The sequence below is a fragment of the Enhydra lutris genome, unplaced genomic scaffold (genome assembly GCF_002288905.1).
Source record: "Enhydra lutris kenyoni isolate GAN:26980312 unplaced genomic scaffold, ASM228890v2 scaffoldscaffold26, whole genome shotgun sequence".
Classification (NCBI taxonomy): domain Eukaryota; kingdom Metazoa; phylum Chordata; class Mammalia; order Carnivora; family Mustelidae; genus Enhydra; species Enhydra lutris.
Window position 1 is genome coordinate 24,967,387 of NW_019154110.1, and position 13,239 is coordinate 24,980,625.

The window sequence follows — 13,239 nt, forward strand, 5'->3', positions numbered from 1 at the left end:
TTCCCTTCCTCTCTCTCTGCCTGCCTCTCTGCCTACTTGTGATCTCTGTCTGTCAAATAAATGAATAAAATCTTTAAAAAAAATTTTTTTAATGAAAGCATGAAATATAAATGAATGTTGTTGGCAGTTGTATCCCCATTGTTAATAATTTGTAATAGTTTTTCTCCAGTTTTTACCTGTGCACATGCTAACATAATTATTATTATACCATGTTAAATGAGTTTGAATATATATAATTACTCTCAGTTGTTTTTATCTATTCACATTCTAACATGTTATTATAATAGATAAACTGTTAATATACATTATTATTCTCTTACTGTTTTTATCTGTGCACATTCTAACATGCTATTTTTTACTAAAATGGGATCATAGACCATACATATTGTTTGAAAATTGCTTTCTTTTCTTTTCTTTTTTTTTTTTTTTTGGATTTTATTTATTTATTTGACAGATAGAGATCACAGGTAGGCATAGAGGCAGGCAGAGAGAGAGGAGGAAGCAGGCTCCCCGCCGAGCAGAGAGCCCGATGCGGGGCTTGATCCCAGGACCCCGAGATCATGACCTGACCTGAAGGCAGAGGCTTTAACCCACTGAGCCACCCAGGCGCCCCTCTTTTCTTTTTTTTTTTTTAAGATTTTTATTTATTTATTTATTTTTTAAAGATTTTATTTATTTATTTGACAGAGATCACAAGTAGGCTGAGTGGAAAGCAGAGAGAGAGAGGGAAGGTAAGCAGGCTCCCTGCTGAGCAGAGAGCCCGATGCGGGGCTTGATCCCAGGATCCTGGGATCATGACCCGAGCCGAAGGCAGCGGCTTTAACCCACTGAGCCACCCAGGCGCCCCTATTTATTTTATTTTTGAGAGAGCACATGCAAAAGGACAGAGGGAGAGGGAGAAGCAGGCTCCCTGTCCAGCAGAGAGCCCGATGCGGGGCTCCATCCCAGGACCCTGGGATCGTGATGTGAGCCAAAGGCAGATGCTTAACTGATTGAGCCACCTAGGTGCCCCTGCTTTTTTTTCACTTAACAGAATCTTGCAATGTTTTTCCATGTCCTAACATGGTGATTTACCCTATTCTATTTTTTTTTTTCATTTAGTTCTTTAGTTACACGTGAGACCCATGAATACATCCTTACGTTGAACATGTTCAGCAATATAAAAGTACAAATACTGCAAAGCAAACGTGCCATTTTGTTCCACTCCCCCGGGAAGAACCATCAGATTCACTCCAGTTTGTCATCCTTCCAGGCTTTTCCCTACACATTCACGTAAACATATATTACATTTATAGTAGTTGAGTCCTGTAAGAGTGCTGTTTTTGTAGGTCAGAAATGGTCAAGGAACCGCAGTTTCATATAGTTCCTCCGCTACACCGTCAGGTTTGTGTGCACGCATCTGTTAATGCAAACGGGGTCATGCTCTATACACTGTTCTGTACTTTGCTTCCCTCCTGCCCCCCCCAGTTTATGTATCTTGGGGTCCTTTCGTGTGAATGCACACAGGCCTACCCCCCATTTTTTTTTTTAACTACTACATCTGCAGCACAGATGTAGTAGTATTTATTGTTTTTTTTCCTTTCTTTTTCTTGCTCGCTCTTTTCTTTTTTCTTTCTATTGTAGTTTATTACACTTGAGCTCCGTGTACCGGTGAGCGTCTTGCACGTGCCCCCTGGCATACAGGTGTTGGCATATTTAGGGTCTATCCCGAGAAGTGGAACCACTGGGTCACAAACAGGATTTCCTAGGTGTTGCCAAACTGTCCCCTGCAGAAGTTGGGCCAGTTTACTCCCCTGGCATTCTTTTGCAGAAGAAGTGCTCGTACTTTTGGACTTGATGCTCCTTTGGGTGCCCCTCAATTCCTACCTTCCCAATTCCAGGGAGGTGGAGGGGAGCAGGAAATTCGAGTTCAAGGCCGGAGAAGGAATCTCCTTGTGGGGTGGTATGAATAGCACTGGTGACCTTGAGTCCAGTTTCTGCCTTTGTCAGATGGGTTAATGGCCCAGCCACTGCCATCCCAGGATGGTTGTGAGGCTGGAGTGAGCCCAGGAGGTGGTGTCCAGCCTGGCTGATGGGACTGTCTCTCCTGCAGCTGTGCGGATCTGGACGAGAGGGGCTGCCCTGCCGAGCAGAGAGCCAGGTCAGCCCAGTCCCCGGGACACGCCCTATGTTGCCCCTCAACCCCCTACCAGTCCGTGGGTGGTTGCTGCTGTTGGGGGGGGGTCTCCTGACTTGACACCTGTCCCTTCCTAGCCTAGTCTCCCACTGTTGATTCTCCTTTCAGTTTGTTTCAACGAGTGGATGGAGGACCTCCTTAGGATGCCTAGGGGGCGGGGAACAGGAAAAGATGGCGAAGACCCCGCCACTATCTCCTTACCCTTGAGTAGCTAGATGTAAGGGACACAGGCAGCATTCAACCCCCTGGGATAAAAGGTAGATTGAGAAGAGAGTGTAGCTGCCCCGGAGCGGATGATGAAGTCTTAACGGGTGGTGGGTAACCGGGTGGTGGGAGGCTTCAAGGAGGAGGTGGCATTCGAGCCAGGCCTTGAAACAGGGGCAGGTAGGTCACTTGCATTAGGCAGAAGGCAATCAGGTGTCACGGTGGGGGAGGGGCCAGGAACATCTAGGATGTGTTCAGTTCGAAGGTTCTGGTATGGTGGGCCACTGAGTGAGCACAGAGAAGGGAGGAAGGGATGAAGTTGAGTCGGGTTAGGGCATACACCCTCCTTCACTACTGGGCCACAGGGTTGGACTTGATTTCTGGGCAGTGGGGAGCTTTGGGAAAGACTCTGGGGACAAAAACAGATCGGAGTATGTCCTCAGCAATTGTTTGTCCATGAAACAAGCATTGACGAGAGGTCTGTGGTGTGCCAGGCTTTGGCCAAGCAAGGGAGGGGGGCATGCGTGGCGATGGTGGGGGTCAACCCCCAGGAGCTTCATCTGTCCCAGGATGAGCTGAGACTGGAACGATGACCCTATGGAGAAATGGTGGTCCAGGCAGAAGTAATGGAATGCACCAAGGCTGGGGGGTGTGGAAAATCATGACCTATGGGTGAAAAATTTGGCTCAAACACCAGAATCACTGGGTGTGCATTCCTGGGCCCCGCCCCATACCACAGTCAGAGTTGCTGGCAGTGGGGCTCCAGACTTGGGCACATTAACCAGCTCTCTGGTGATTTTTGTCAGGAAGTTTCAGAGTCCTAGGCTAGAGCCATGGGCAGGCACATAGTTTGGAGATGGGGTTAAAGAGGGCTAGAAGTGTCCACCACTCCAAGGCAGTTGAAGCCAAGCGAGAAAGAGAGGATGGAGTCCATGGGTAGTCCTTCCAACTCCCCCCCCTTTTTTATTTTTATTTTTTATCTATTTTTTAAAGGTTTTTATTTATTTGACAGATCACAAGTAGGCAGAGAGGCAGGCAGACAGAGAGAGAGGGAAGCAGGCTCCTGCTGAGCAGAGAGCCTGATGCAGGGCTTGATCCCAGGACCCTGAGATCATGACCTGAGCTGAAGGCAGAGGCTTAACCCACTGAGCCACCCAGGCCCCCCCCCGCCCCCTCCCCAGCCTTTTTAAAAGATTGTCATTTATTTGAGAGAGAGAATGAGCAGGAGAGAGGTAGAGGAACAAGTTGATTCCTGACACTGAGCTTGGAGCCCGGCAGGGGGCTTGGTCCCAGGACCCTGAGACCATGACCTGAGCCTCCCTGGTGCTCCCCGACTTACTTACTAAACACTAGTGACCTGCATCTCCTTCACCCCTCCTTGAAGAATGCCCCTCCATCATCTCTGCACGGCCCAGCCTGTTCCTCACTCCCTAACACTATCCTTGGCTTCCGCCCTCAGCCCTGTGACGTCCATTATTGCGGCTGTGGTGGGCATTCTGCTGGCCGTGCTTGTGGGGCTGGTCCTCGGCATCCTAATCAAGCGAAGGCGGCAGAAGATCCGCAAGTACACGATGCGGAGGCTGCTGCAGGAAACCGAGGTGAGGCTGTCTGAGGGCCTCCGTGTTGGCTTGGGGTCTGCGGTCCAGCCTCTGTCACTGACGCGCCACCACCCTCACCCCAGCTGGTGGAGCCGCTGACGCCTAGCGGAGCCATGCCCAACCAGGCTCAGATGCGGATCCTGAAAGAGACAGAACTGAGGAAGGTGAAAGTGCTTGGATCCGGAGCCTTTGGCACCGTCTACAAGGTCAGGGGTGGAGCCAAAGTTCCGAGGGGGCGGTCCCAGAGGTGGGTGGTCCCAGCGGCTGTGTGGGGGTGTGGCCAGGAGAGCGGAGAGCAGGGTGGAGGAGGGGTGCTGTCTGGTAGGAGGCTGGAACAAGGGGAAAGGGAGTGGAGGGCGGGATTTAAATAGTGGGGTTGGCCCCAGGGTGGAGAGGGCATTGGGAACACAAGTAAGGACCTTCTGGATGACTGCAGGTTGGATCTGGTGTGCCCTCTTCCTTCTCACATCCTCCTCTCTCTGTGCAGGGCATCTGGATCCCTGATGGGGAAAATGTGAAGATCCCAGTGGCCATTAAAGTGTTGAGGGAAAACACATCTCCCAAAGCCAACAAAGAAATCTTGGACGTAAGCCCTTCCACCCTCTCCAGCCGGGAGTACATGAGGGAACCCCAGGCTGCAGGTCTGGGCTCTGGTCTCTCTCTCTTCACTGGGGTTTGGGGAAACATGTTGTGGTCATCCAAACCTCGACTCTTAACCTCCTGCCTGTGGGCCACGGTTCTGGTTTGTGACAGATGGGGCTGGATTGACTGAGGGTCCCCAGTGATGCCTCGGCCCTCAAGAGGGGTGTGTGGTTGTTGGGGGGCTGTGGTCTCCCACCCCCTCTCAGTGTGAATCCTTGCCACCAGGAAGCATATGTGATGGCTGGCGTGGGCTCCCCATATGTGTCCCGCCTTCTGGGCATCTGCCTGACATCCACGGTGCAGCTGGTGACACAGCTTATGCCCTATGGCTGCCTCTTAGACCACGTCCGAGAGCACCGTGGGCGCCTGGGCTCCCAGGACCTGCTGAACTGGTGTGTGCAGATCGCTAAGGTACGCACTTAGAGGGCCTGGGCTCTGCGGGTGTCTTTGAGGGCGAGCCTCTCTCTCCATATAGGGCCAGGATGGGGAGGTTTCTTGGGAGAATACAAAGCCAAAGTGGGGTCCACAGCGATGCCTCTGATCACAGGGGATGAGCTACTTGGAGGACGTTCGGCTGGTGCACAGGGACCTGGCTGCCCGGAACGTGCTGGTCAAGAGTCCTAACCATGTCAAGATAACAGACTTTGGGCTGGCTCGGTTGCTGGACATTGACGAGACCGAGTACCATGCAGATGGGGGCAAGGTTAGAGGAGGGAGCAGAGTGAGGCAAGGTGGGGTGGGGTCTGGCCCCAGGGAGAACTCTAAGAATAGCCATGTCCCCACCACACCTAGTTTGAGAACTTCTTTGCTCTCCCAGGTGCCCATCAAGTGGATGGCGCTGGAGTCCATTCTCCGCCGGCGGTTCACCCACCAGAGTGACGTGTGGAGCTATGGTGTGTGGCCGGGAGGGTTGGGAGGAGAGGTGGACAAGGATCCATGGCCCACGGGTGGAGGGCATGGAGGGAGGAAGAGAGAAGCAATGGGAGAATGAATGGAGACATGAATGTGGGTGGGAAGAAGGGGGCTGCCAGGGTCTATGCACTTTGATGAGACTAGGGAAAGGCTTGGTGGCTTCTGCCCCTTGGCAGTACCCCCCTCCCTTCTTTCCCCCGTGGTGCCAGGCTCTTGGGTAAAGCCTCTGGGGCTTAGTGCACTAAAAGGCCCTCCTGCCCCCCCACCGCTAACCCTACCTCCATCTCTGCCCCAGGTGTGACTGTGTGGGAACTGATGACTTTTGGGGCCAAACCTTACGATGGGATCCCAGCCCGGGAGATCCCTGACCTGCTGGAAAAGGGGGAACGGCTGCCCCAGCCCCCCATCTGCACCATTGATGTCTACATGATCATGGTCAAATGTGCGTGGCTGAGCTGTGCCAGCTGCCTGGAGGAGGGATGAGAGGTTCTGGGTGGAGGGGCCTCCAAGGGGGATGGGAGGGGACCAAGTGCAGGGTCCCTAGTATGGTTAAAGGAGCCCTTGGAAGGGCTTCTCTTTTACAGTACCAGGCCAGAGGAGCTCTAGAAGACCAGCTAGTTAGAGACTTACATGCAACATAGAAAGGGGAAACTAGTAGAGATTCTCAGAGGATCTAGTTCAGGACCTGAGTCTGAGACCTCTTCTCTACCACCCGAGGGCTCAGGCTCTAAGGGGGGGGGTTGTCTAGATCAGACTGGAGAGGGAGGGAGTGGGACTGGGCTGCACACAGGCTGCAGCCAGAACTGAGATGCTGAGCTCCGTGCTGCTCCCAGGTTGGATGATAGACTCTGAATGTCGACCACGGTTCCGGGAGTTGGTGGCCGAATTCTCCCGCATGGCCAGGGACCCCCAGCGCTTCGTGGTCATCCAGGTACTGGGCCTTTCCCCTCAGTCCCTGCCTGTGAGTGAAGAGCATTCACCCGCAGAGGGTGGGAAGGGAGAGGATTCCAGTCCCAGGCCTCCGAGCCCAGCTCTTGCTGGATCTGTCAGACCTTGTCCTCCCCGAGCCTTCCCGGGGAGGCTGTGCGTGGGGCCAGGGAGAGGCCGCCACGCTGTCTCCGTCCTCCCCAGAATGAAGACTTGGGCCCCGCCAGTCCACTGGACAGCACCTTCTACCGCTCGCTGCTGGAAGATGATGACATGGGGGACCTGGTGGATGCTGAGGAGTACCTGGTGCCCCAGCAGGGGTTCTTCTGCCCCGACCCTGCCCCAGGTGCTGGGGGCCCGGCCCACCGCAGGCACCGCAGCTCATCCACGAGGGTCAGTGCGCTCGGTCACACCGTGGTGGGTGGGCGTACTTACCTCCCCCACGGACTAGGGTCCCTTTCTCCTATGTCACCCCCCATTACCTCTCATGGAGACCCCACCATTCCTGAGGACTCCTACTGCCTTCCAGCCCTTGACCTCTTCCTCTCCACGGTGACTGTTTCAAACCCCAGTGGTGACCTGTTTATCTCCTGTGACCTTGTCACTTCCCTTGGAGTCTCCATCCCAGATCCATGAATAACCCCATCACAACCCCCTCTTGTCTCCAGAGTGGCGGTGGTGAGCTGACAATGGGACTGGAGCCCTCCGAGGAGGAGCCCCCAAAGTCTCCACGGGCACCCTCAGAGGGGGCTGGCTCTGACGTGTTTGATGGCGACTTGGGAATGGGGGCAGCCAAGGGGCTGCAGAGTCTTCCCCCACAGGACCCCAGCCCTCTACAGCGGTACAGCGAGGACCCTACTGCACCCCTGGCCCCAGAGACTGATGGCTATGTTGCCCCCCTGACCTGCAGCCCCCAGCCTGGTATGGAATCCAGGCCCAACCTGAGAGATTGGGAGGGAAGTGCGGGAGGAAGTTGGGAGTGTGGGGGGCAGTGGTAGCAACAGGGACTCATGGGTTCCTTCCCTTAACAAACCCCCCCCCAACCTTGCCCTTTCAGAATACGTGAACCAGCCGGAGGTTTGGCCGCAGCCCCCCTCGCCCCTGGAAGGCCCTCTGCCTCCTTCTCGACCTGCCGGTGCCACTCTGGAAAGGCCCAAGACTCTGTCCCCCAAGACTCTCTCCCCTGGCAAGAATGGGGTTGTCAAAGACGTTTTTGCCTTTGGGAGTGCTGTGGAGAACCCTGAGTACTTGGTACCCCAGGGCAGGGCTGCCCCTCAGCCCCACCCTCCTCCAGCCTTCAGTCCAGCCTTTGACAACCTCTATTACTGGGACCAGGACCCATCAGAGCGGGGCTCTCCACCCAGCACCTTTGAAGGGACCCCTACAGCAGAGAATCCTGAGTACCTGGGCCTGGATGTGCCAGTGTGAGCCAGAAGTCCCAAGTCTGCCGAGGCCCTGCTGAACCCTCGGGGAGTAGGGAAGGCCTGACTTCTGGCCCAAGTTGGGGTGAGGCAGGAAATGGGCCCTTGGCCCTGAATCCAGGGCATCCTGCTGCACTGGGAACCAAACTTCCTCCTCCAAATCCCAGAGAGGGGCTCAGCCTGGTTGGTCGAGGGGACAGCACTGGGGAGTCTTGAGCGACGTTGGAGCCCTGCCCAGCCAACTCTTCGGTCCCACGGATGCCACAGCCAGTCTCCTCACTTGAGGGAGCAGCTCACTTATTCCAGATCTTTGACATTGAAGGACATGGGGAAGCTGGGCCTCGAAGGGGAGAGGCTCTAAGGAAGAGTCTTAAGCAAGAGCTGCCCATTCAGAGACTGTCCCTGAGACCTAGCTCTGCGCCCTGGAAGACGGGAGCAGCAAAGCCGCCAGATCAGTCCTTGTACAGAGTGCTTTTCTTGTTTTGTTTTTACTTTTTTTTAAAAGATGAAATAAGGACTCCGGGAGAGCGGGTGTTGTGGAGAGGGGTGGGACCCTGGGGTGGGGGTAAGAGTGTCCTTTCTCCACACCCACTTTCTCCATTTGCAAATATATTTTGGAAAACAGCTGGCCATCAGCCTATGTCTGGGGTGGCTCTATGCCAACCCTTACGCCCCACCTAACTTACACTCAAGTCCTCTTTTCTGGAGGGAGTGGCTAGGAATCCAGAAAGCTTGAATGAGGAGCCTATCCTCCTGTTTCCTGGCTTTTGGGTTGGGGGGATGGAATCTTCAAGTTGGGATTTTAATCTGAGAGCCCTTTGACAACCAGATCATTCTGGTTTAGAAATAATGAATTCCTAAGGCCATGCACTGGAATGGGGGTTATTTCCTCCCCTCGGGTGGGAGCGGGGGGGAGAGGCAATGTGTACTGTGTGACTCGTTTTCCTTGCCTTGGCTATGAGTGAGGAAATCACTAGAACTAGAAGTAACTGTCCCAAAAAAGCCCACCCACTCCCCAGAGCCACCCTAGTGGTATAAAGGCTGGGCGGGCCTCTATGCTACCAACCGCCCCCCCCCCAACATAAAAACACACACTAGTTTGGTACAGGTGTTTGCAGTGCCACTTTATTGCCAATAGCTGACATTGCCCAGAGCTAGTGGAAGGTAGAGTTAGAACTGTGGTGGCATTTGACCGGTACAGCTGAGTTGGAGTGGGAAGCAGACTTGGGCACTGATCCTGGGAAGGGGGTATAAGGCGGCTGTGGAAATGTCCATGGAGAAGGTCTCTCTCCCATCCCCAAGACCACCACAGCTTCTATTCCCTCTTGGTATCCAAAGGGACAAAGTGGAAGCCAGAGTCTTTTAGCTTACCAGGACCCAGGTGAGGGGAAAGAGGCAGTGGGGAGCCCTCAGCAGGACCAGACAGGAGACCATGGCTTGGGTCCCAAAACGGAGCAGGAACCCACAATCAAGTGTAGTTACAGGATGACGCACGGAGGACGGCTGTTGGTGATCTTTTCTAGGGGTTCTCCGTTACTGGCTCTTCGGATGGCCTCAATGAGCTAGAGGGCAGAGGTGGAATGGAATGATCCATTGCAGGGGAAGGGTGAACCGGGGCCTCCTGACATTGTAAATACTCACATCTTTCTCATAAGGGAAGCCCCCATTTTCCAGCTTGGAGAACACCAGCTGTCCATTGATTTCGATCTCAAAGGCACCTGGTATTAAATAAAAGAATGAACTGTATGCTGACAACAGGCATGTAAGGAGAGGCTCTCCCACCCCGACTCAAGCCAAAGGAGCCCCAGGGAAGAGTTACCTGTGTGTCCTCTGAACTCTGGGTTCATAATTCAAAGAAGGGCTCCCTCCCCTCCAACCCTACACTTCTGCAGTCTCACCCCGTTTTTCCCTACAGGCTTCATCTGTGTCCCCCGCCCTCACCTTTGGAAGGGGCCTCGAGTTGGTTGGACGTTTTACTCTGTGCCAGACACTGCTGGACACTATATAAAACAGCCAGTTCCAGGGCTAGAAAGTGGGAGAGTTGAGATTTAGAACACTGACTCAGCAGGTGTTCTGCGGGCCTCACCTGTGCCCCCCAAGCGCGACTCGATCTCAATGCCAGGATACTGCTCCTTCACGGCACTCGCCAGCTCCAGGTAGGTCGCCTCAAAACCGCAGGGTTCACTAGGGACAAGATGCTTGGGCTCTGCCTGGGTTTCGGAGGAGGGGCCTCCCGTGGACCCACCCCCGTTCGGTCCGGACACCCCACGGGCTGGAGACGCTCACCAGTACTCCACCACGATGCGTACCCCACTACCCGGTTCAATTTCCCCGGGAGGGGGCGCTTCAGACGTCGGCCCCGGCTCCCCGCTCATTGCTCCCGACTGCTTCAGCCGCTGCTTCCGGGTGTGACGCGACGCCGCGAGCACGTGACGGGGCGGGGCCACTGGGCGGAGCTGCCCGCGCGTTACGTCCGGGCGCCCCCTGCAGGCCGCGATTGCTGCTGCGTTTTGACCCTATCCTCAGATTGAGGGCTGTGGGCTGGATGGACTGATCCTGACCACCTTACCCGGCCTGGGTTCTCAGAGCGCTGGACTTGCCCGGCATCTCGTGTCCCCTGGACGTCACGGCTTCATATAATCTCATGAAATATCTTAGACTGCAAGTGCTTTCCAGTTTACAAAAGGAAGCGAAAGTGATGGGGCACGTGGATCCAGGGCCTGGGGTTGGCTGATGTTACGGGATGGTTGCTGTTTCTTGCTAACATACTGATGGTGTTTTAAACCACCCCATAGTTCAGCACTCAGGTGCTTCAGACTCAACCTCCAAAGCTGTAGGCACAGTCGGGGAGAGTGACTGCTTCTCCCCTGCAGTCTGGAAGCTAAGGCTTTGGGGCTCCCACTCCTTAGGCTCTGCACTCCCGTCACACCTGCCCGGTTCCTGCACCTCCCCCATCTCATCCTGGCCTGGGCTGGCATTTTTCTCTTTTGGAACTCTGAAAATGGAGGCTGTCTTGTTGCCTTTTTTTCTCCCAGGAGTCCCTGGGATATACCATAATATCCTAACAGGTCACCTACATTATTACCATCCCTTCAAATCATGAATTTTGGGGGGCTCCTGGGTGGCGCAGTCATTTCAGCTACCAACTCTTGCTTTCCTCTCAGGTTGTGATCTCAGGGCCCTGATCTCAGGGTCTTGAGATTGAGCGCGGCGGCAGGACCCGTGCTCTGCGAGGAGTCTGCTTAAGACTCTCTCTGCCCCTCCCCACCTAAAATAAATAAATAAATTTTTTTAAAAATGCAATTTAAAAAATATTCAGTGATTTCCAGAGTTGTGCCACCATCACTACAGTCAGTTCCGGAACCTTTCCTTCAGTCTAGAAAGGTCCCTCCTGCTTGTTTGCAGTCCAGCATCCAGCTCCAACCCTAGGCAACCATCGGTCTGCTTTCTGTCCATAAATTTGCCTTTTCTGGACATTTTATGTAAATGCTATAATATGTGGTCTTTCGCTTCTGGCTTTTTTCATTCATTCTAAACCTTTTGAGGTTCATCCACGCTGTAGCAATGGGGCTGTTTGCTCTCTTTGGTTGCTGAACGGTATCCCATTGTACAGATATACATCTTTTTTGCTGATCTATTCGATACCAGCTGATGGTCATTTGTGTTTCCAGTTCTTAGCTATTTCGGATAATGCTGCTATGAACGTTCATGTAAGTGTCTTTGTATGTTATGTGTGTTGTCATTTCTCTAGGAGTAGAATAGCTAGGTTGCATGGTACGTTTATGTTTAACTTTTTGAGAAACAGCCAAACTGTTATTCCAAAATGTCTGTACCATTTTACATTCTCACCAGCAATATATGAGGATTTGTTTACCCATATCCCTGTCAACACTTATTGTCTGTCTCTGATTATAGCTATCTTGGTGGGTGTGAGGTGGTATATCATTGTGGTTTTAATTTGCATTTCTCTAATGACTAATGATGTTGAGCATCTTTTCGTATGCTTATTAGCCATCCATGGCTCTCATTTAGAAAAACATCTATTCAAATCTTTTGCCCATTTTAAAACATTTTTTAAAAACATTTTCTTTATTAGGTGCTTGGGTGGCTCCATTGGTTAAGCAACGGCCTTCGGTTCAGGTCATGATCCTGGAGTCCTGGGATGGAGTCCTGCATCGGGCTTCCTGCTCAGCAGGAAGTCTGCTTCTCCCTCTGACCCTGCCCCTTCTCATGCTCTCTCTCTCTCTCTCTCATTCTCTCTCTTTCAAATAAATAAGTAAAATCTTAAAAAAAACCATTTTCTTTATTTATTTGAGAGAGTGAGAGAGAGCATGAGAGTGGAGAAGCAGACTCCCCATGGAGCTCGATCCAGGGACTCCGGGATCATGATGTGAGCTGAAGGCAGTCACTTAATCAACTGAGCCACCCAGGCGCCCTCTTTTGCCATTTTAAAAAAGATTTTTATTTATTTATTTGAGAAAGAGAGTGCGTAGGAGAGAGAGGGAGAGATCACTAGCAGGGGGGATGTGCAGATGGAGAAGCAGACTCCACGCTGAGTGGGGAGCCCCATATAGAACTCGATCCCAGAACCCCGGGATCATGACCTGAGTGGAAGTCAGACATTTAACCAACTGAGCCACCCAGGCATCCCAACAAGTTTTTTTTTTTTTTTTTTTAATTTTCTTAGTGATGTCTATTGAAGTGCAAAAAACTTAAATTTTGATGACGTCCAATTTGCTGATTTTTTTTGTCAGTTGTGCTTTTGCTGTTGTATCTAAGATCGCTGCCTAACTTAAGGTCAAGAAGGTTTTTTTCCCATAGTTTCTTCAGACATTTTATTTTTGCTCTTACATTTAAGTCTATGATCTATCTTGAGTTAATCTTTGTAGATTGTGAGGTAAGGATCTAAACTCATCTTCTGGCAGGTGGAGAGCTGATTGTCCCAGAACCATTTATTGAAAAGACTAATCTGGGGTGACTGGGTGGCTCAGTTGTTGGGCGTCTGCCTTTGGCTCAGGTCATGACCCTGGGGTCCTGGGATTCGAGTCCCACATGGGGCTCCCTGCTCAGCGGGTTGTCTGCTTTTCTCTCTAACCCTCTCCCCGCTTGTGATCTTTCTCTCTCATGCTCTCTCACTCTCTCTCAAAAAAATAAATAAAATCTTTTTAAAAGTTCAAATATAACTTATACACAGTAAAATTTGTCCTCTTGAGTGTACCTTTCTGTGAGTCCTAACTGAGCTGGGTACCTACCACCATGACCAAGATATAGAACAGCTCCATTACCTCCTCACAAGTCCCCTTCCCCTTTGCTGTCAACCCGTCTCCCTCCTCCCTGACCCCAGATCTCTCTTCTTTCC

At 52.4% G+C, this 13,239-nt stretch overlaps 2 protein-coding genes across 3 annotated transcripts in view; one reads left to right on the forward strand and one right to left on the reverse strand.

The window, feature by feature from the left end:
* LOC111151268 (erb-b2 receptor tyrosine kinase 2) overlaps nt 1–8,390 on the forward strand; it is a 25,026-nt gene extending 16,636 nt beyond the window's left edge. Inside the window, exons 16-27 of one of the 2 annotated variants that reach the window (XM_022509142.1) lie at nt 2,093–2,140; nt 3,840–3,978; nt 4,062–4,184; nt 4,466–4,564; nt 4,846–5,031; nt 5,168–5,323; nt 5,438–5,513; nt 5,828–5,974; nt 6,366–6,463; nt 6,664–6,876; nt 7,128–7,380; nt 7,517–8,390. In XM_022509142.1, the coding sequence (XP_022364850.1) occupies nt 2,093–2,140; nt 3,840–3,978; nt 4,062–4,184; nt 4,466–4,564; nt 4,846–5,031; nt 5,168–5,323; nt 5,438–5,513; nt 5,828–5,974; nt 6,366–6,463; nt 6,664–6,876; nt 7,128–7,380; nt 7,517–7,887 (1,909 nt within the window). In that variant the 3' untranslated portion in view covers nt 7,888–8,390. The remainder of the gene's footprint in view (nt 1–2,092; nt 2,141–3,839; nt 3,979–4,061; nt 4,185–4,465; nt 4,565–4,845; nt 5,032–5,167; nt 5,324–5,437; nt 5,514–5,827; nt 5,975–6,365; nt 6,464–6,663; nt 6,877–7,127; nt 7,381–7,516) is intronic. The other variant, XM_022509143.1, reaches the window with a different exon arrangement.
* A 593-nt stretch (nt 8,391–8,983) lies between these two features.
* LOC111151563 (migration and invasion enhancer 1) lies at nt 8,984–10,297 on the reverse strand. Its single transcript, XM_022509632.1, has 4 exons — nt 10,167–10,297; nt 9,967–10,064; nt 9,522–9,598; nt 8,984–9,442 (listed from the first exon to the last, which is right to left on the reverse strand). The coding sequence occupies exons 1-4, from the start codon at nt 10,253–10,255 to the stop codon at nt 9,359–9,361; spliced, it is 348 nt and encodes a 115-aa protein (XP_022365340.1). The 5' UTR covers nt 10,256–10,297; the 3' UTR covers nt 8,984–9,358.
* Nucleotides 10,298–13,239: the final 2,942 nt, after the last annotated feature.

Coding starts and splice junctions, on each gene's coding strand:
- LOC111151563 (XM_022509632.1), bottom strand. CDS start 10,255: ATGAGCGGGGAGCCGGGGCCGACGTCTGAAGCGCCCCCTCCCGGGGAA. Junction 10,065..10,166: donor CGCATCGTGGTGGAGTACTG/GTGAGCGTCTCC, acceptor TCTTGTCCCTAG/TGAACCCTGCGGTTTTGAGG. Junction 9,599..9,966: donor GTCGCGCTTGGGGGGCACAG/GTGAGGCCCGCA, acceptor ATTTAATACCAG/GTGCCTTTGAGATCGAAATC.